Genomic DNA, 19,552 nt, shown 5'->3' with positions numbered 1-19,552 from the left:
AGCCCCAGCTGCCTCCAGGATGTGTGGACAGATCCCCCGGGAACAGGAGCCCATCCTGGGGCTGCAGTGAGGGCTGGAACCGGGCTGGATCCACACCCTGCAGGGAGGAACTGTCCCCAGGGTCCCCGTGTCCCCTTTCCCAGCACGGACTGCGCTGACACAAACTTTATTCTGCAGGAATTGAAGCCCAGGAGCACAGCCCCATCCCCTGCAGCCCACCCTGTGGGGAAGGGGCTGACCCAGCCCTGCCCATGGGGGTGTCTCCATGCGGGGCTGGGTGCTGGGGACCCCCCAAACCACGGGGCTTTGTCCCCTGGGCTGTTTCCCCACATTGTCCCACCAGGCTGGGCTGTCCCTGCTCCAAGCCCCGGTTCTGGGGGCTCTGTCCTCACTCAGGGGCTCTGTCCTCACTCAGGGGCTCTGTCCTCACTCAGGGCACTCCCTGCCTTCACCTGCCACCAGTAAAAGCAGTGCAGGACCCCCAGGGATGGGGACAGCCCCCCTCACCCCAATCCCACCCAGGCTCCATCTCCCATCCCACGGGGGCTGTGGGGGCACAGCGGGGACAGCAGGGGCTGGGCGAGGGACAGTGGCCATCAGCAGGGTGGGGGGTGCCAGGGGGGGCTCCGGGGGGCTCAGAACTGCATGGCCCCGCTGGGGTCACACTGCAGCAGGCGCACGATGGACGGGTCACTCTTGGCCCCTCTGATGAACTCCTCCAGCGACAGCTTCCCTGTGGGGAGGGGGACACAGCTCAGGCACCTCCCAGCGACCACCAGAGACCACCCAGAGCAGCCCACGGACCCCTCCCCACCCCGGGGTGGGGGGGGAGCACCCAGCACCCCCAGCCCCTCGGACATGAGCCATTTAATCAGCTCCTCCTGATACCCTGGATTTAGCCATGAGACCTCTCCCTAATCCCCATCAGCTCCTCTCATTTACCGTCGTTATTAGTGTCCATCTGTCGGAAGATTTTGTCCGTCCTTTTCTCCGGCGTGGATTCGTCTTCAGGCATGTTCATGACAGAGGAGACCATTTTGTAGATGGCCTGGGGGAAGGACAGGGGGTCAGGGTGGGTCAGGGTGGGCTCCTGGTATTGCCCACCCGGGACAAGGACGCGGCTCTGGGCTTTGTTCTCCTGGCAGTGGGGCTGGTGTTTGTCACCCTTGCCATGGCATCGGGGTTTCAGCTCCCAGGAGCTGCTCCTGCAGGGAGGATTTGGCCACTGGGACGCCCCTGAGGACCACCAGGTTGGGATCTGGGCAAGGAGAGCATCTCCTGCCCATTTGCCAACACCACCAGGTGTGCTGGGAGATAACAACCCACCCTGGAATCACAATCACGGAGGATGAGGGGACAACTGCCCACCGTAGGGGCACGGGTCGAGATGACAAAGGGACATCCCCATGCAGGGAATGACTCGGGGATGCTCCAGCATAAAATGACCCCTGGGCTTTGTTCTCCTGGCAATGGGGCTGGTGTTTGTCACCCTCCCCATGGCATTGGGCTCTGAGGGCTTCAGCTCCCAGGAGCTGCTCCTGCAGGGAGGATTTGGCCACTGGGATGCCCCTGAGAATCACCAGGTTGGGATCAGGGCAAGGAGAGCATCTCCTGCCCATTTTTCAACACCACCAGGTGTGCTGGGGAACAGCAGCCTGACCTGGAAGCACGGGAGAGTCCTGGGACGACAAAGGGACATCCCCGTGCAGGGAAGGGCTCAGGATGCCCCAGGATAAAACAACCCCTGCGCCCACAGCTGCCAAGCATCAACAGCTTCATCCTTGCTCCAGCAAAACCCTGTTCTGGGGGGGTTCCAGGGGGTGAAATCCCCAACCCAACCTCAACCCCAACCCAACCTCATCCCAGGAGGCGACACCCGGAGCACAGGCCGGGTGGGATGGGACAGCCCGGTCGGTACCTGCACGATCTCCAGCATCTCCTCCCGGCTGATGTAGCCGTTGCCATCCAGGTCGTACATGCTGAAGGCCCACATGAGCTTCTGCTCGAGCTTGCCGCGGGAGGTGACGCTCAGGGCGATGATGAACTCCCTGAAGTCGATGGTGCCGTCGCCGTTGGTGTCGAAGGTGCGGAAAACGTGCTCGGCGAACTTGGAGGCGTCGCCGTAGGGGAAGAAGTTGGCGTAGATCTTCTTGAACTCCTCCACGTCCAGCATGCCCGAGGGACAGTCCTTCAGGAACCCTTTGTACCAGCCCTGCAGCTCCAGGTCGGAGAATTCCGTGTTTTCCCGCAGGTCCTGGAGCATCTCCGGGCGGAGTTTGCTGTTCTGCTTCCCCATCGCGCTGGGACGGGGTTGAGGACGCGAGAATTGGGGGGCACAAAGGGTCCGGCCGGGCTCGGGGGGTCCCTGTGCGCTACAGGAGGGGACAGGGACGGGGCAGAGCTCGCTGGCAGCCCCCGCACACCCAGCCAGGCGCCGATGCTGCTCCCTCCATCCCCGCCGGCCGCTCCGAGCGCTCGGGGAGCACCGGGCAGCGCCAGCCCCCTCCTGTTTGCGTAATTATCCCTCTGAGCTCATTTGCATAATAGATAGGTGATATTTAGGTGGGATCAGGCGGCCCCGAGGAGGGGACAGAGCCGTGCCGGCGGTTCTGGGTCCGGCCCAGCTTTGGGATGGCCGGATCTGGGTCAGATCCCCTGGAGCTGGGTTATTTTCAGCTCCTCCGCTCTCCCCGTTCGTGTTTGATGCCTCCGGAGCCCCGGGAAGGGCTGGGGGCGGCAGGGACCTGCTCGGGGCTCTGTCCCTGCCTGCCCCGGGGTGTCCCCAGCGGGTTCAGCTCACGGGGAGGTGTCCAACACCCACCATGGGGACTCTGCGGTGACCTTGACCCGCTGCCACCATCCTGGGGTGCAATGGGGGCTTCACTGCCCGGAGCTGCCTCATCCAGGGTAGGGAGAGACCCCAGCACCCCCAGACCCCCCAAATTCCTTCAGATCTCAGGGAAAATGCGGCCCCCGGGAGGAGCAGCCAGGACCCCCCAGTTATGGGGGGGACCCCTCAGGGTCTCTCCATCACAGGGATCCCATAGGGTCTCTCCATCACCCCCCTCACCACCCCAGCCCCGCTCCAGCACCCCGCGGAAGGATCTGCCTGTCCCACCCCACTCAGGGGTCCCCGGTTTTGTCCCCACGACCCCCACCCGCAATACCCGGGGTCTGTGACCCCTCCCCAAAGCCCGGGAGGGAACCCGTGGGGGGCTCTGCACCCCGAGAGGGCTTTGCAAGGAACCCCCCCAAATCAGACATCCCCGGAGGGGCGGCGGGGCGGGGGCTGGCTCGGTGCCGGTGCCCGGGGCTGGTCGGTGCCGGTGCCCGGGGTTGGTCGGTGCCGGTGCCCGGGGTTGGTCGGTGCCAGTGCCCGGGTCTGGTCGGTGCCGGTGCCCGGGGCTGGTCGGTGCCGGTGCCCGGGGCTGGTCGGTGCCGGTGCCCGGGGTTGGTCGGTGCCGGTGCCCGGGGTTGGTCGGTGCCGGTGCCCGGGGCTCTGCGGTTCCTCCGTGCCCCCCGTTCCTGCGTGTGCGTGTCCCCCCCCGGTCCCCTCGTCCCTGCCACCTCCTCCTACCTGCCCGGACACGGCCGCCGTCGCCGCCGCCACCGCAGCCCCGGAGCGCCCGCCGCAGCGCCGGGGGACGGGGGGGCACCACCGGCAGCATCACTGGGAACACTGGGAATACTGGGAACACTGGGCGGTTTTCAGGCACTGGGAACACTGGGGACACTGGAAGGATTTCGGGCACTGGGAGCACTGGGAATACTGGGTGGTTTTCAGGCACTGGGAACACTGGGAATAGCGGGAACACTGGGAACACTGGGCGGTTTTTGGGCACTGGAAACACTGAGAACACTGTGAAGTTTTGGGGCACTGGGAGTACTGGGCGGTTTTCAGGCACTGGGAGCACTGGGAACACTGGGAATACTGGGAACACTGGGAGGTTTTGGGGCACTGGGAGCACTGTGAGAACTGGAAGGTCTTGGGGAATGGGAAGGCTCAGAGCACTGGGAGCACTGGGCGGTTTTCAGGCACTGGGAGCACTGGGAACACTGGGAATATTGGGAGGTTTTGGGGCACTGGGAGCACTGTGAGAACTGGAAAGTTGTGGGGATTGGGAAGGCTCAGAGCACTGGGAACACTGGGAAGGAGCACTGGAAGCACTGGGAGGTCTTCGGGCATTGGGAACATTGAGAAATCTTGGGGGACTGAGAACACTGGGAGCACTGGGAGGGCACTGGGAGCACTGGAAAGTCTTTGGGCACGGGGAGCTTTAGGAACACTTGGAGCACTTGGAGCACTGGGACACGCAGTCTCCACTGGCCCCAGAAGGTGCCAGGCCAGGCTTTTTAGGACCAGAAAGGGACATTTTAGGACCAGAAAGGGACATTTTGGGACTAGAAAAGGACATTTCTGGGCTGGCTGTCCCCAGGCCTCGGGTGAGGGCAGCAGAGCATCCCCAGTGAGCCCAGCAAGGAGCAAAGTGGCTTTGGGAGCCAGGGAAAGAAAGGGCTGCAGCGGGCACAGATGCTGCCCATGAGGAGCTGCCGTGCCCAGCTGGGCTCCAGGAGCAGCTCCCTCCTCCGCAGAGCCCCGGGCAGCAGATGGCAGGGGCAGATGGGGGCAGGAGCCACTCTCCGTGGAATTACACAAACAAAAATGCAGCAGGGATTAAAGGCAGGGCCCCATGGGGGAGCAGGGACGTGCTGGGGGAAGGAGCCAACGTGGGGTTAATTCACCCCAAAATCTCCTGGGCATTCAAAAACTGTGGCTGACCCTCCCGGCCCTCGGGTTTTGGTTGTTAATTGCTGCCCCCAGATGTGCAGGGTGTCTCTGCTTCGAGAGAGGAGAGGCTGGACTCTTCACTTTTCGGTCTTGAGGTTGTTTATTAATTCTTATCTATAAAATTTTACTTTTATTAATTCTTCTCTATAAAATTTTCTTTCTGCCCAGCCAAGGTCTGCTCAGCAGGGCAGCCAGAGGCACTCTGACCACCCCTGAGGCGGTGTTGTCCTTTTATACTATTTATAATATATATAATAATGTATATTTATATATTTATAATATGTAAAAATATATAGAAATATATATGTAAAAATAAATATATATTTAAAATATATATTATATTTTAAATATATATATTTAAAATATAATATATATATAAAATATATAGAAATATATATGTAAAAATAAATATATATTTATATATTTCTTAAAATAAATAATATATAAATTGAAATATCATTATTAAAATAAATAAATATATAAATATATAGTTTTATATTTTTAAATATTATAAATATATATTTATGTATTTTATATAAATATTATAAATACACATTTTATGTATAAATATTTATATATTTATTTTTATATATAAATATTTATGTATTTATTAAAATAAATAATATATAAACTACAATATCATTATTAAAATAAATGAATATATAAATTTACTAAATATATATATTTATTAAATATATATCTAAATATATATTTATATAATTATAATATGCAAAATATATAAAAATATATATTTATTAAAATAAATAATATATTAACTACAATATCATTATTAAAATAAATAAATACCTAAATATATATTTGCTAAATATATATTTATTAAATATATATTTATATATTTATGCTATTTATATATATATATTATATAACATATTTACACTTAATTCCCAATCCCTATCACCTGTGTTAGACAGTGCCCTTCTACTCTAAACCAATCCCAAAGTGCCAACATCACTGCAGGAAATGGAGAAGGAGAAGAAGAAGAACAAGGAGAAGAAGGAGAAAGGCTGGACATGCCCAGATTCCTCCATCTTGTCCCCGTAACCCCCATACCAAAAATCCTAAAATCTACATTTTCACCCTGTGATTATTTTGTTATTGCACCATTCAAACCTTCAAAGCCGGAGCAGGAGATGGGGAGCAGTCGTGAGGGTGCCTTGGAACACCAGTGGGCAGCTCTGGACCAAACAGGAGTGGAGAACAGGAGCAGCCCAAGCCCTGAGGAGCACAGGGACCTGATACAGCACAGGAATGAAAAATTCCCACTCACGAACCTGGGAACCCTCCCTGAGCTCCAGGTTTGGCGTTTGGGCACTGGGAACCCTCCCTGAGCTCCAGGTTTGGGGTTTGGGCACTGGGATCCAGCCCTGAGCTCCAGATTTGGGGTTTGGGCACTGGGATCCAGCCCTGAGCTCCAGATTTGGGGATTTGGGCACTGGGATCCAGCCCTGAGCTCCAGATTTGGGGTTTGGGCACTGGGATCCAGCCCTGAGCTCCAGATTTGGGGATTTGGGTGCTGGGATCCAGCCCTGAGCTCCAGATTTGGGCACTGGGATCCAGCCGTGAGCTCCAGATTTGGGGTTTGGGCACTGGGATCCAGCCCCGAGTTCCAGATAGGGGATTTGGGCGCTGGGATCCAGCCCCGAGCTCCAGGTTTGGGGTTTGGGTGCTGGGATCCAGCCCAGTGCAGCATTTTGGGAATGGGATTGTGCTGGGAACACGGGAGCTGGGCAGGGGAGGTGCTGCAGTGGTGATTTCACCTCTCCTGTTGTAGGAGATTTGGGGATGGGTTGGGATGGGATGTAGGCAGAAAGGTGAGGAAAAGGGAGATGTTTTTGCTGTTCTGGGGGGCTGGAACTGAGCCCCCCACAGGCAGCAGGGTGGGGGACAGTGGTGGCCCCAGTGTGGGGGTGCCAGTCCCCCTCTGATAATCTCCATATCTATTTTAATCCCCCTGGGCACGAGTGGCAGAGGCACAAGTGACGCAGGCTGATCTGAAAACATCCCATTTCCGACTGCAGCCCGACCCTAAACCCAAATAATCCCCGAGCTGGAAGGGATTGCGGGAGGGACGGGCAGGATAATGCCCACGAGGGGGGCACAGCAGGGACACCAAACCCCCTCAGCGATTTGTGGGGTCCCTGGCACTGGGGGCAGCTCGTCCTGCCCGGCTCCCACTCTCTGCACCCCAAAATGTTGTGGGGTTATGGACACCTGGGGAAGGGACACCCCATGAAGGGGACAGCCAGGAGGGCACGTTGTGGTGTCCCCGTGCCCCAGGACGGGGTTCAGGGCACCCACACCCCTCTGTGTGCCCCCAGCAGTGTGTGGTGGCCTCAGCCTGGCCCTGGCTGCTGTCCCCAAGCTGATGGGGCTCAGTGATGCTCAGGGTGCTCAGAGCTCCAAGATTTGGGCTCCAGCCTCAGCCTCACCGCCCTCATCACCCCCCAGTGCCCACGGGAGTGTCCTCGTGGGTGCCCACACAGCCAGGGTGGCACTGAAGGATTGCAGGTGTACCCAGGATGGCCGTGGGTGTGTCCAGGGAGGTTTGGTGCTCAGCACACAACGGGCACCGTCCCTAAAACCTTCTGGGATACTGGGACAAACTGGGACAGGGCAAAGCAGGAGGGGCTCAGCCCCTGGTTGTACCAGTGAGCACAGCCAGGGGGTCCCAAATGCCCCACAGACCCCTCCCCGTGGGCCCTTGCTGTCCCCAGAGCATGTCCCTGTCCCCAGAGCGTGTCCCTGTCCCTGTCCCTGTGACACAGGGCCAAGGTAAGCGGGCCAGGCTGGGGCAGGGGCTGCGGGAAGAGCCGGGGATTAAAGGCAAATACGGAGATAATGAGGATCTTTGGGAAAAAGCCCATTTGTATCATTTAAATCTCTAATAGGCTTCCTGGAATACAAAGCCCTTTGTGATGCCCCATCTCATCGGGATCAGGAGCCACTCTCTCGCTAAACCTTGATGTTTCATAACATTTCATAACGGGGCGGCTCCATCCTGTGTCCTTGTGTCCCCCATGTCCCTGTGTCCCCATTTCCCCGTGTCCCCCGTATCCCCGTGTCCCTGTATCCCTGTGACCCCGTGTCCCCCATATCCCTGTATCCCCATAGCTCCATGTTCCTGTGTCCCCCATATCCACATGTCCCTGTGTCCCCGTGTCCCTGTGTGGCCCATATCCCCCTGTCCCCGTGTCCCCTGTATCCCTGTGTCCCCTGTCCCCAGGTCCCAGTGACCCCATGTCCCCTGTGTCCCCATATCCCCCATATCCCTGTGTCCCCCATATCCACATGTCCCCGTGTCCCCTGTCCCCAGGTCCCAGTGACCCCATGTCCCCTGTGTCCCCATATCCACATGTCCCTGTGTCCCTATGTCCCCCATATCCACATGTCTCCATGCCCCCATATCCCTGTATCCCCATGTCCCCCTGTCCCTCTGTCCCCATGTCCCCACATCCCCGTGACCCCCATACCTCCATGTCCCCACATCCCTGTGACCCCCATACCTCCATGTCCCCATGTCCCCATGTCCCCACATCCCTGTGTCTCCATGCGCCAAGTGTCCCCCATATCCCCATGTCCTCGTATCCCCATGTCCCGTGTCCCTGTATCCTTGCATCCCCTTGTCCCCGTGTCCTTGTGTCCCCCATGTCCCTCTGTCCCCATGTCCCCGTGTCCCCATATCCCCATGTCCCCATGGTGCCACCCTGCAGCACATCCCGCTCCCCTCTCCCTGCCAGCCAAGGTCGGTGCTCCTGGGGACACCGTGTGGCACCCGGCCAGGTGCCCTCAGCGGTGCCACCACCCCCGTGCCCGGTGCTTTGGGACACTCTGGGCTCAGTGCTGTCCCCGAGCTCTGCCCAGTTCTCCCAGTTTGGGCCCTGCTGGGGGGCTCAGGCCATGCCCGAGGCTGCCTGGGGGCTGCAGCTCGTCCCTGTGTGTCCCACCCCGGGCTGTGGAGGTGGCACTGCCACCCCGGCAGGGGCACGGTCCCATGGTGCAGGAATGGGTGACGCCGGGAGGGGTCTGCACACAGATTTGTCCCTTTTTCCCCCGCTAAAAGGACCGCAGGGGTTAAACGCCATCGGCAGCGCCACCAGCGCCACCATCAGTGCCACCACCAGCGCCACCGCTGTCCCCAGGGCTCCCTCTGGTGGCTTCTCGGCCCTTTCTATGGGGTGACCGAGGGACCCGCGGGGACGCGGCGGGGCCGGGGGGCTCGGCCGGGGCTCCCCGATCCGGGGGGGCTCCGAGCGGGGACAGCCCTGTCCTGTCCCCTCCTGTCCCCTCCTGTCCCCTCCTGTCCCCTCCCGCCAGCCCGGCTGTCCCCATCCCCTGCAGCAGAACCCGCGGGCCCGGAGGGGGTGCGGCTCCTGTCCGGGGGTGCCGGGGGATGTCGGGGGGTCCCGGCTGTGCCCCCCATCCATCCCCTCCGGGCGCTCCGCGGGGCCGCAGCCGGGCCGGGGTCGGCAGATGGCAGCAGCGGCGTTCGGAAGGGCTGGGACAAGGGGGCTCCCGGCATTGCCCGCACCTCCTGAACCCCCTGAAAGCCCTGAACCCCCTGTATCTTGCACCTCCTGAACCCCCTGAACGCCCTGAATCTCCTGCACCTCCTGAACCCCTGAATCTCCTGTAGCCCCTGCACCTCCTGAACCCCCTGAACCCTCTGTATCTTGCACCTCCTGAGCCCCCTGAGCCCCCTGAATCTCCTGTAGCCCCTGTACCACCTGCACCTCTTGAACCCCCCGAACCCTCTGTGTCCTGCATCTCCCGAACCCCCTGAATCTCCTGTACCCCCTGAACCCCCAGTACCTCCTGAACCCCCTGTGTCCCGCACTTTCTGCATCCCCAGAACCCCCAGAAACCTCTGTGTCCCGCACTCCCCGCACCCTCTGCCCCTCCTGAACCCCCAGAACCCCTGTATCTCTTGAACCTCCCGTATCCTGCATCCCCTGAACCCCCAGAACACCCTGTACCCCTCGTTCCCTGCACCTCCTGCACCTCCTGAACCCCTTGTACCCTGTGTACCCCCTGTACACCCTGAAACCTCTGCATCCCGCATTTCTGCACCCCCTGACACCCCTGAACCCCCAGAACCCCCTGTGTACCCTTCACACCCCAGAACCCCCCGTAACCCCGGTACCCTCTGGACCCCCTGGACCCCCTGCCCCTCCCAGCACACCCCTCTGTACCCCACACCCCCCCCCAGAGCTGGGACTGTCCCTTTTGGGGGACACCCACCCCCGTTTCCCTGCACAGAAATCCCCTCCCGATGGTCCCACCCCCATTTAGGGACAGTTTTCGGTGTCACCGCGCTGCGGGCTCGGTGCTCGGCCCCAGCAGGGCCCAGAGCAGTGAGGAGGGCTGGCTGTGAGGGGTGGGACAGCTGGCGGCTCCCAGGTGTCCGTCTGGAGCCCGAGTGCGTAATTAGAGCTGCGGCTTAATTGGCAGCCGGGGGGACGCGTGACGGGCGCGGCGTGACTTGAATGGTGATGGGCTGGGGAGGAGCAGGAGGCTCAGAGGGAGCCCAGAGGGACCAGGACACCCCAAAAAGCTCCGGCAGGTGGTGGGAAGGGAGAGGGGACAGGGAAAGGGCAAGCAGAGCGTGGGTTGTGCCATGAAACCCGGGACCTGAGCCCTCAGAGGGGACATCAGCGTGGTGGTGACATCCCAGGGCACCTGCTGGGCGTGGCAGATGTGGTGGGGATGGAATGGAGCGATGTTCCTCCTTTGTTTGGAAAGGGAGAGAGGAAAAAGCCAAGGGGTTGTGGTGTTGCTGTGTTCAGGCTCTGGAAAAATACCGGGACACATCCAAAACCCTCCTGGGGGAGTCTGGGAGGCAGTGGCATGACAGGGACCAGCCTTGTCACATCTGCCAGGAGCCTCTGGGGCAAAACACTGCCTGTCCCGTGTGTGGGGCTCAGCCTTGGTTCAGGATGAGGTCCAGGCAGGCAGGGAATCCTTGGTTTGTGTGCCAATCCCCGCATCCCACTGCTGGGGGACTTGGAATTCCCTCTGCAGAGTGGCAAAGCTGCTGCTGGCACGGAGGCACATCCTGCTGGGAGCTCAGCTTTGCCTTCCTGGAGCTGGGTGGCATCTCTGGTACCAGAGTTTGGGGTTTGTGGTGCTGCTCCAGGTGTGCAGCCCACGGGGGAGGCGCCACAGGAGCCTGAGCCCAGCAATGTCTCCTGCCCAGCCTCGTGTTCTGCCAAAGGAAGGCCCAGGGGAAGCAGCAGCGTGGCCTGGAGCCACTCCCTGCATGGCTGGGCCAAAAGGCTGCTCCTTGCAGCCCAAATATCCCTGCATTGTGCCCAAATGCTGCTCCTTGCAGCCCAAATATCCCTGCATTGTGCCCAAATCCTGCTCCTTCCAGCTCAAATATCCCTGCAGGGCAGTGCCCAAATCCTGCTCCTTCCAGCCCAGTCTGGCTGTGCCCAAATGCTGCTCCTTCCAGCTCAAATATCCCTGCATTGTGCCCAAATGCTGCTCCTTCCAGCCCAAATATCCCTGCATTGTGCCCAAATGCTGCTCCTTCAACCCATCCATCCCTGCATTGTGCCCAAATGCTGCTCCTTCCAGCCCCAGGACAGTGCCCAAATCCTGCTCCTTCCAGCCCAGTTATCCCTGCAGGGCAGTGCCCAAATCCTGCTCCTTCCAGCCCAGTCTGGCTATGCCCAAATGCTGCTCCTTCCAGCTCAAATATCCCTGCAGGGCAGTGCCCAAATCCTGCTCCTTCCAGCCCAGTTATCCCTGCATTGTGCCCAAATCCTGCTCCTTCCAGCCCCAGGGCAGTGCCCAAATCCTGCTCCTTCCAGCCCAGTTATCCCTGCACTGTGCCCAAATCCTGCTCCTTCCAGCCCCAGGGCAGTGCCCAAATCCTGCTCCTTCCAGCCCAGTTATCCCTGCACTGTGCCCAAATCCTGCTCCTTCCAGCCCAGCCTGGATTTGGGGCTCCCCAATCTCAGTGCAGGCAGCTCCAGCGAGGTGCTGAACCCCCCCCCTTGTCCATTCCTGGTGCTCCTGCTCCTCCCCTGCACCTTCTCCAGCGCTGAATTGATGAAATTTTAATCTGCTGCCAGGCAGGAGATGAAAGGGAGGCACCACAGGCATTTCCCTGGATGCAGCAGGGACTGTGGGGCTGGGATTGTCATCGCCCAGGCTGGGCAAAGTGCTGGAGTGGCACGGCTTTGGCAGGACAGGGCTGTCCCCTGGCTGTCCCCTGGCTCTGGCAGAGGATTTTGGCTCTCCTTGGGTGTCTGTCACTTGTCCAGGAAGGATCTTTGGGGATTCCTATGCTGGGGGGGGCTCTCACTGTGCCCGTGCATGGCTGGAGGGAGGGTGGCAAAGGCAGGGTGGCAAGGGCAGGGTGGCAAGGGGAGGGTGGCAAGGGCAGGGTGACAAGGTTCTGCCAGAGCCCTCCACACCTGATTCACTCCCCTCTCCATCCAGAGCGGGGAAAAGCCACCAGACCATCAACCAAACCTTAGGGAGCAGGATTGCCATAAATGTGGGAGCCCAGTGATGCTCCCGGAAGCTCCCAGCACACCCGGGCAGGTGGCAGATGGACGCCTGGGACAGACAGACAGACAGGGAGGGACACACAGCCAGCACTGCCACTCTCAGCACGGGTGGGTGCCCCACTCAGGGCTGTCCCTGGCTGCTGGAATGTGCCACCTGTGCCCAGAGCCACCCAGGACACCCCATTGCTGCTGGGGGGTCACAGCAGGGTCCCCCTCTGGTATCACAGGATTTGGGACTTGGATTCTGTCCCCATCGCCAGCCAGCATCAATCAGAGGGTGCCGTTAATTAGCCTGGAGGAACGGCTAATTGGATCCTCTTCCCTCGGAATCCAGAGCCCGCTGTCCCGCAGGGCTGTGTGACACCCGGGAGTGACATTACCCCACAGGGCTGTGTGACACCCGGGGGTGACACTGTTCCCTCAGGGCTGTGTGACACCCGGGGGTGACATTACCCCCCAGGACTGTGTGACACCCGATGGTGGCGTGTCCCTGCAGGGCTGTGTGACACCCGGGGGTGACATTACCCCACAGGGCTGTGTGACACCCGGGTTGACATGACCCCCCAGGACTGTGTGACACCCGATGGTGGCACGTCCCCACTGCTGCTCCCGGCCGGGATGGGACCCCCGGTGTCCGAGCAGCCCCGGGACGGCAGTGCCGGGATCCCGGCGGGGTCGGGCCGGGGAAACTGAGGCACGGAGCGGGGGGCCCGAGGCGCCCCCGTCCCGCCGCCCCCGGGGCCGGGGGAGGGACCGGAGCGGGGCTGCCCGGCGCTGCAGCGGGCGGAGCCGGGGCTCGGCGGGGCCGCCTCCCGGTCGAGCCCAGCCGTACCGTACCGTGCCGTGCCGAGCCGTGCCGTGCCGTGCCGTGCCGTGCCGAGCCGAGGCGAGCCGGGCGGAGCGGAGCCGCACCGGGCGGCACCGGGCGGCACCGGCGGTACCGGCGGCCCCGGCGCTCTCCGCGGTGCTGAACGGCTCCGCCGCGCCCGCAGGACGCGCCGCCGGCGGGGCCCGGCCCGGCCCGGCCCGGAGCGGCTCGGCCCGGCCCCGAGCGGCCGCGGGGGATGGAGCCTTTCCTCGGCTGCACCGGCGCCGCGCTCCTGCTCTGCTTCAGCTACGCCGGTCTGCGCCCGGTGGAGGCAGGTACGGGCGGCCGGGCCCGGGAGCGGCTCCGGGGCTGCCGGGGCGGGTTCGGGGCCGGGAGAGACCCCGGGGGCAGCGGAGGGAGCGGGCAGGGCTGCGCGGAGGGGCCGGAGTTTGGGGGCACTTTGGCGGGAATTGGGGCCGGGAGAGGCGGCGATTCGGGACACGCGGCCCCCGGTACCGGGCTCGGGCAGCGCCGGGGACCGAGGGGTGGGAACGGCGAGAGGGAAACCAGGAGGGAGAGGGGCAGGGGGAGCTTTGGGGCACCTGAGCCGGAGTGGAGGGGGCAAAGCCGGGTCTGCTCTGTCCAGGTCCCTTCCTGGCTGTCCAGGGCCCAACCGGGCTCTGCTGGGAGCTCTGAGAACGATGGGGGAGCGCCGTGGTCCCAAAGGAACCCTGGTGGTCCCACAGGAACCATGGTGGCCCCAGAGGAAGCATGGTGCTCTCAAAGGAACCCTGGTGGCCCCAGAGGAACCCTGGCGGTCCCAAAAGAACCCCAGTGATCCCAAAGGAACCCTGGTGGCCCCAGAGGAACCACCTCTCCACGGGCACTGCACAGCCCAGGCCCCTCCGAGCTGAGCAGCTCACCTGGAGTGGGAGATCTTTGCTGAAGGCAGTGCTCCCTTGAGCTGGAGCTAATTTTGGAGCTACCAGGATGGACCCGAGTCCATTCCTGCCTTGGCTGGCCCCAGGAGCCCCTGTGTGGGTGTGAAGTGGGCAGTGCTGGGGGAGCTCCCCAGCCCAAAGCAGCTGAGGGCTGGCTGCTTGGCTGGTTGTGAGATGTTGGTGGAACAGCTGCTTTGATTTGCAGCCTGCTGATTGCCAGGATATCTTGCATTCCAGGAGGCTGGGGGTGATTATTAGGGACGCAGAGCTCCAGGGAGTGGAAATTCCTTCTCTCCAGCCATCCCTGGAAGTTGCTGGAGTTCCATTTGGGGTTACACACGGGGCTGCAGCAAGCCCTGGGTGCCTTCAGCTCTGCCACCCGTCCTTGGCCAGGCATTGACTCCTGAAGTTGCTGTTTCACATCTGCCAGACCTGGGGAGATTAATGAAAGTTGCCAAAGGGAGGGAGGGATGAGGAAAACACCATGAAAAACACAATGGAGGCGTCTGCAGCTGTGACAGCACTCGGGGTTTCTGTAAACGAGGCCACTTCCCCGCTCTTCCTTATCCTTGGATCACCTCACTTGGCATCCCAGAGCAAACAGGGAGTTGTGTCTGTGCCCAAAACGCCTCATTCTCCTGTCAGTGCCACGTCCCCAGGAGCTGACAGCGAGCTGTGTCACTTTGGGGTGATGCCATGCACCCCTCACTGCCTCCCCCTCCTCCTGTGCCACCCGTGCCAGGCTCTCCCTGCACCCAGGTGAGGCACAGGGTTTGTGCTGCCCCTGTTTCCCGGGGATGAGGGCACTGAGTGATTTTCCCAAGGTCACACAGAGGCAGTGGCAGCGTCACCACAGTGCCAGCTCCGTGTCCCCAGCCCCCACAAGGCCACCAAGGCACACGAGCCCAGAGTCACTGGAAAAGCCCATGGGGAGGAAATCATTCCCAGGCAGGGATGGAGGCTCCAGGGTTTGTCCCCCTTGTGTGAGTGGGTTTAAAATAATTCCTGTCATGAGAGATTAAAGCTGCCATTCCCAGGAGGGACTGGTGCAAATTCCCCCCTGGCAATGCCAGGCCAAGGGCTGGTGGGTGGCACTGAGCACAGGCCCTGCTCTGAATTCAGAGATTTTGGCCAGGCAGGATCAGTTTTTGCCAAGGTGATGCCAAGGTGAGTGAGGAGGGGAAGCAGGAGCAGGAGGATGAGGTGGCTGAGAAATGATCTTCACACCAATGCTCCTGGGCAACCCCAAATCCCACCTGGGTGGGTGATGCCCTCCCATCACTCCCACGGCTCCAGAAGGTCCCTGAGGAAACTCAGGATGGTTGGAAAGTCAGGAATAAGATTTAATTTTGTCCCCTCCTCATTAGGCTGAGCTAACGAAGAGGGGGGAGCTGGGCTGGGCTCGGGGCACTGCTGAGGGCTCAAGGAGCAGGGGGGTGATGATGGGAGACCCCAAAATAGGCCACAGCCCCTGTGACTTGCAAACAGCCTCACTGCCAGGTGCCAGCCCGTGGAGCAGCTCAGGTCAGGTTTATTTTTGTCAGATGGAGAGCAGAGGTGACACAGCTCAGGTAAAACCTCCTTCTGCCAGCCCTTGGAACCAGGACAAGCTCCAGTTTGAGGAGCCCCTTCACAGCTGCCCAAAAAGGTGCCAAACCCCCCTGGCTGTATTATGAAACCACTTCAAACCAGCCTCACCCCTCTCTAGGCAGCCCCCAGCCCTGTGGGGGAAAGGAGAGCAAAGCAAAGGCTCCGATCTGACTCCAGGTGCCGTCTGAGCTGGGATCACCCCTGGATCAGGGTGAGCCACAAGCTCAGCAGGCTCAGGAGAGCAGCACAAGGTCTCTCAGCAGTTTGGAAACAACAATCCAGCCCTCTGCAGCCTCTCCCTCCATCCCAGAGGCCGGGGAGTTCCCTGCCTGGCTGGGGATGGCGTAAGAGCTTTATTGATTGCTGTGCTCGGCGTGGGAGGGATTTCATTGGGATGGGGAGGTTTCTCACCCTGGTGTCAGGCTCTCAGCAGGGATGGTGCTCTGAGAGGCAGCCAAGGTTGAGCCATCCTCTTCCAAATGCTGTTTCCTGCTGGGATTCTGCTTGTGGGAAAGGGAGATTCCTCCCAGAGAGATGTGCTTGCAGTGCCACGCACGTGCTGCTCCTGGATCCGTCCTCTCCCTTTGGATGTTCATTGCCAAACAAACTCTTGCTGGTTTTATGAAGTGCCCAAAGGCTGAATTAGGGCCTGGATCGAGTATAATTCAGTTAAAAGCAGGAATGTGTGGAGCAATGAAGCTGCAAACCTTTATGTGTGCAGTAAAAGGTGGGAAACAGGAGCAGGGCTGGGCTGGGAGCAGGCAGCAAAATCCTGGGAGAGGTCGGGTGTCAGCATCCAGGCAATTCCCAGGCCTCCTCACCCCCCTGATTGCTCTGATATTTCAGAGATGTGGGATAAAAGGAGCTAGAAAAGCCTGTGGTACCCAGGTCTCTGTGGATATTTAGATCCTGGATAAAAAAAATGCAAAAATGCCACGATGGGAATGAGTCTGCTCTGAGCTGGCAGCATTTAAACCCAAACTGTGGCACTGAGGAGACCTGAGAGAATCCTGCCTGTCTCTGGGACTCTCCAGGGTAGAAACATTCCTTCCTTCAGCCCCAAGGAATTCCCAATGGCTGGCTGGCCACAGTCTCTGTGCTCCCTGAAAAGGCTCCACGCTCCTGGCAGCATTTCCAGCACGTTTGGGCAGCTGCTCCCTGAGGAATCAGCCCCAGAGCCAAGGGCTGGGCAGGAGGGGGCTGGGGGCCTATTAATATCCCATTTTTATAGGGAACTGAATGGCCAGCAGGGAATAATTGCCTCTTTCCCAGCTCAAGAACCACCAGTTGGCCTCTGTGCTCTTTGAAATCTCTGGATCTTAGCAAACAGCTCTGCTCCCCGTGGGGCTGGGAGCAGGAATGATCCCTGCTCCCACACATCCCCCTGGGGCTCCCTTCATTAAAACCCTTGGGAATGCTGAGCCATGTGCCAGCCCTTCCTACACACCCCATAAAACCCACAAGCAATTATGGGATCCACGCTGGGAGAGCACAGAGAAAGCAGCAACAGCAGCTCTGTGTGAATCCACGCTCAGGGAAAGGGTAGAAAACATCACATGGATTTCAGGGATCGTGTCCTTTCATCTCCTGCATCTCCAGGGAAGGCTGTGGTGCAGGAATCAAGAGATGCTGGGGATTAAGGATGGGATTCACTGCTTGCTGCAGGAAGGGGCAGCAGGAAAGCAGGGAAGGAGCTGCTCCAGAGCCTCAGCTCACCACACCATGGCTCTGAGGCAGCTCAAACCTTTCCCAGCAGGGAAGGAGCTGCTCCAGAGCCTCAGCTCACCCACCACACCATGGCCCTGGGGCCCTGAGGCAGCTCAAACCCTTCTCAGCAGGGAAGGAGCTGCTCCACAGCCTCAGCTCACCACACCATAGCCCTGGGGCCCTGAGGCAGCTCAAACCCTTCCCAGCAGGGAAGGAGCTGCCTGGGAGAGGAGCTGAGTGAACTGGGAAATGCTGGGAATACAGCACAGCCTTGGGAAGGATGCAATTCCAAGTATCTCCATGGGAGAGGTGAATTCAGGGGGTTTGGGGGACCCCTTGGGGGGCTGGAGAGATAAATCCAGAAATGCACTTTCATTCCAGACCTGTGGAATTCTGGACTTGGCTGGCCCCAGGTGACCCCAAGGGTGTGACATTCCCACAGGTTCCTCCTTTCCTTCAGTGATGCTGCTGTGGCCTGGGTGCCTCCCTGATCCTACCAGAGGTTTGGACACCCCAAAATTCAGCATCCTCCCCATTCCCCAGGTGACAGCAGCAGTGGGATGGAACAAAACTTTTCCCTGCTCTTTGTCCCATCCCAAAGCTCCCATGAGGGATCCAACTCACAGAAAAGCACGGCGGGGGCTCCTCTTCCTCACACCACTTGTGCCCATTATGAGCTGCAGAGCACGTGTGGGGTTCTCTCTCCAATTAAAGTCCAACAATAACGAGGAAAACGTTTAATGGAAGGCTGGGAGGGGTTCTCAGCACGGGGGAGGGAGGCAGGACCATCTCCAGGGCTCAGGATTTCTTGGTGCACAGCGGAGGCTCCGACCTGCTCCGGCCAAAGGGGCCCCAGGTGCGGCGGAACCGGGGAGGGCTGGGACACACGGGCCTGGGGCATGGTAGATTCCTCACTCTGCGGGAAGGAAAGCAGATGGGGTTTTAGAAATCCTCTGTTTTTAAGCTCCTATTCGTGTTTAAAAGTCAAAATTTCAGCTGAAGTCATCAGGGTTTCCCTTAATGGTTTCCCTTTCTGCTGACGTGAAAATGAGAATATTTTTTTTCCCATCTAAATTTGGGTAAATATCCTCAGCCAGTTTGGAGGGTGGGATTTGCTCCAGCATCCTGCACTGGAATGAAGTTAAAGTGCTAAAGCAGGAATCTTGCACCATTCCCTAATGGAGCAGACAAGGAACGTGCTGCCCTCAGCAGCTCTGGAATAAACAGGCACAAAAATAAAAACCTTGGTCCACAAGCCATTCCCTGCCATCCCTGCAGCATTCCCACCCTCTGTGCCCACTCCCAGAACACCAGCAGCTTTCCTGGCTGCCACAGGCACAGAAGCAAAGTTTCCAGGAGTTGCACATGACTCTAGAAGGAAACAAAAATTTGGATTTGGCACCTCAAGGCCCTGCTGGAGCTGCTGACTCCCTGCAGGCAGCTGGGAAATGACAGGAATTGCACCTTTGCCACCTGATCTCAGCCAGGCTGGCACTGACAAAGAGCTGCACCAGGGCCAGGGAGCCAAAAGTCCTGAGGAATATCTTGGAACAGTGTTTTAGGTCTTAGGAAGTTGTGATCTCATCATTCCATCTCTTGGGAACAGGGAGAAAAGCAACCTCATGGATGAAAATTTCAGTTCCAAATTTTCCCTGCAGCTCTGGGAGCAGGAAATTCATTTTCCTGGGTTTATATTTCTGTCAAACACGGTTTAATTCTCTTTTTAGTGTTTTTATGCTGCTTTGACACCACTGATTTGGGTGTAGCAGAGCAAGGGAAGGCACATTGGGATCTGCTGGATTTTAGAGCTGCTGACTTCACTACCCCATGCCTCTCTCAGGTATTCCTACAAAGAGAGGTTCTGGAATGTTCCTGACCACCCACTCCAGGGGATTTCACCCTCACCTCCATGCAGATTCCATTTTTGGAGGCTTCAAGCTTTGCTGAGTGCTTCCCTCCTGCCTCACATCTCTCCACCCTCTCCCACCACTTCCCAGGAGAGTTTTTTTGCTCTCCTCCAGCTCTTCAAGGTCCTCCCAACTCCCCCACATCTTATGCCATCAGGAAACTCGGACACATTTTATGCTGTGCCTCCCTCAAGGTCACAAATTTCAAAGGGGACCTGAGCACTCCGAGTGCTGTTCCTTTCTCCCGTGATCTCTGCTCTCTGTTCCTGTGG

The 19,552-nt window shown here is 58.9% G+C and overlaps 3 protein-coding genes across 4 annotated transcripts in view; 1 reads left to right on the top strand and 2 right to left on the bottom strand.

Moving 5' to 3' along the window:
• Positions 1-159: 159 nt before the first annotated feature.
• HPCA (hippocalcin) lies at positions 160-2,375 on the bottom strand. Its single transcript, XM_063177254.1, has 3 exons — positions 1,919-2,375; positions 943-1,048; positions 160-733 (listed from the first exon to the last, which is right to left on the bottom strand). The coding sequence occupies exons 1-3, from the start codon at positions 2,294-2,296 to the stop codon at positions 636-638; spliced, it is 582 nt and encodes a 193-aa protein (XP_063033324.1). The 5' UTR covers positions 2,297-2,375; the 3' UTR covers positions 160-635.
• Positions 2,376-13,384: 11,009 nt separating this feature from the next.
• Positions 13,385-19,552, top strand: part of FNDC5 (fibronectin type III domain containing 5) — a 16,098-nt gene continuing 9,930 nt past the window's right edge. For both annotated transcript variants that reach the window (XR_010030686.1, XM_063177345.1), the window contains exon 1: positions 13,385-13,470. Coding sequence is in view for 1 of the 2 variants with exons in the window: in XM_063177345.1 (XP_063033415.1) it covers positions 13,392-13,470 (79 nt within the window). In the remaining variant the exon portion in view is untranslated. The remainder of the gene's footprint in view (positions 13,471-19,552) is intronic.
• Positions 17,854-19,552, bottom strand: part of S100PBP (S100P binding protein) — a 24,459-nt gene continuing 22,760 nt past the window's right edge. The window contains exon 4 of the mRNA XM_063177344.1: positions 17,854-18,289. Coding sequence (XP_063033414.1) covers positions 18,172-18,289 — 118 coding nt within the window. The 3' untranslated portion in view covers positions 17,854-18,171. The remainder of the gene's footprint in view (positions 18,290-19,552) is intronic.

Source organism: Melospiza melodia, chromosome 27 (assembly GCF_035770615.1).
Source record: "Melospiza melodia melodia isolate bMelMel2 chromosome 27, bMelMel2.pri, whole genome shotgun sequence".
Classification (NCBI taxonomy): domain Eukaryota; kingdom Metazoa; phylum Chordata; class Aves; order Passeriformes; family Passerellidae; genus Melospiza; species Melospiza melodia.
This window is presented reverse-complemented; position numbering and strand designations above follow the sequence as displayed.

Excerpts from the sequence above, each read along its gene's own strand:
- HPCA (XM_063177254.1), bottom strand. The coding sequence starts at position 2,296 with ATGGGGAAGCAGAACAGCAAACTCCGCCCGGAGATGCTCCAGGACCTG. Across the intron at positions 1,049-1,918 it reads AGATGCTGGAGATCGTGCAG|GCCATCTACAAAATGGTCTC; the intron begins GTACCGACCGGG and ends TCCTTCCCCCAG. Across the intron at positions 734-942 it reads GATGGACACTAATAACGACG|GGAAGCTGTCGCTGGAGGAG; the intron begins GTAAATGAGAGG and ends CCCTCCCCACAG.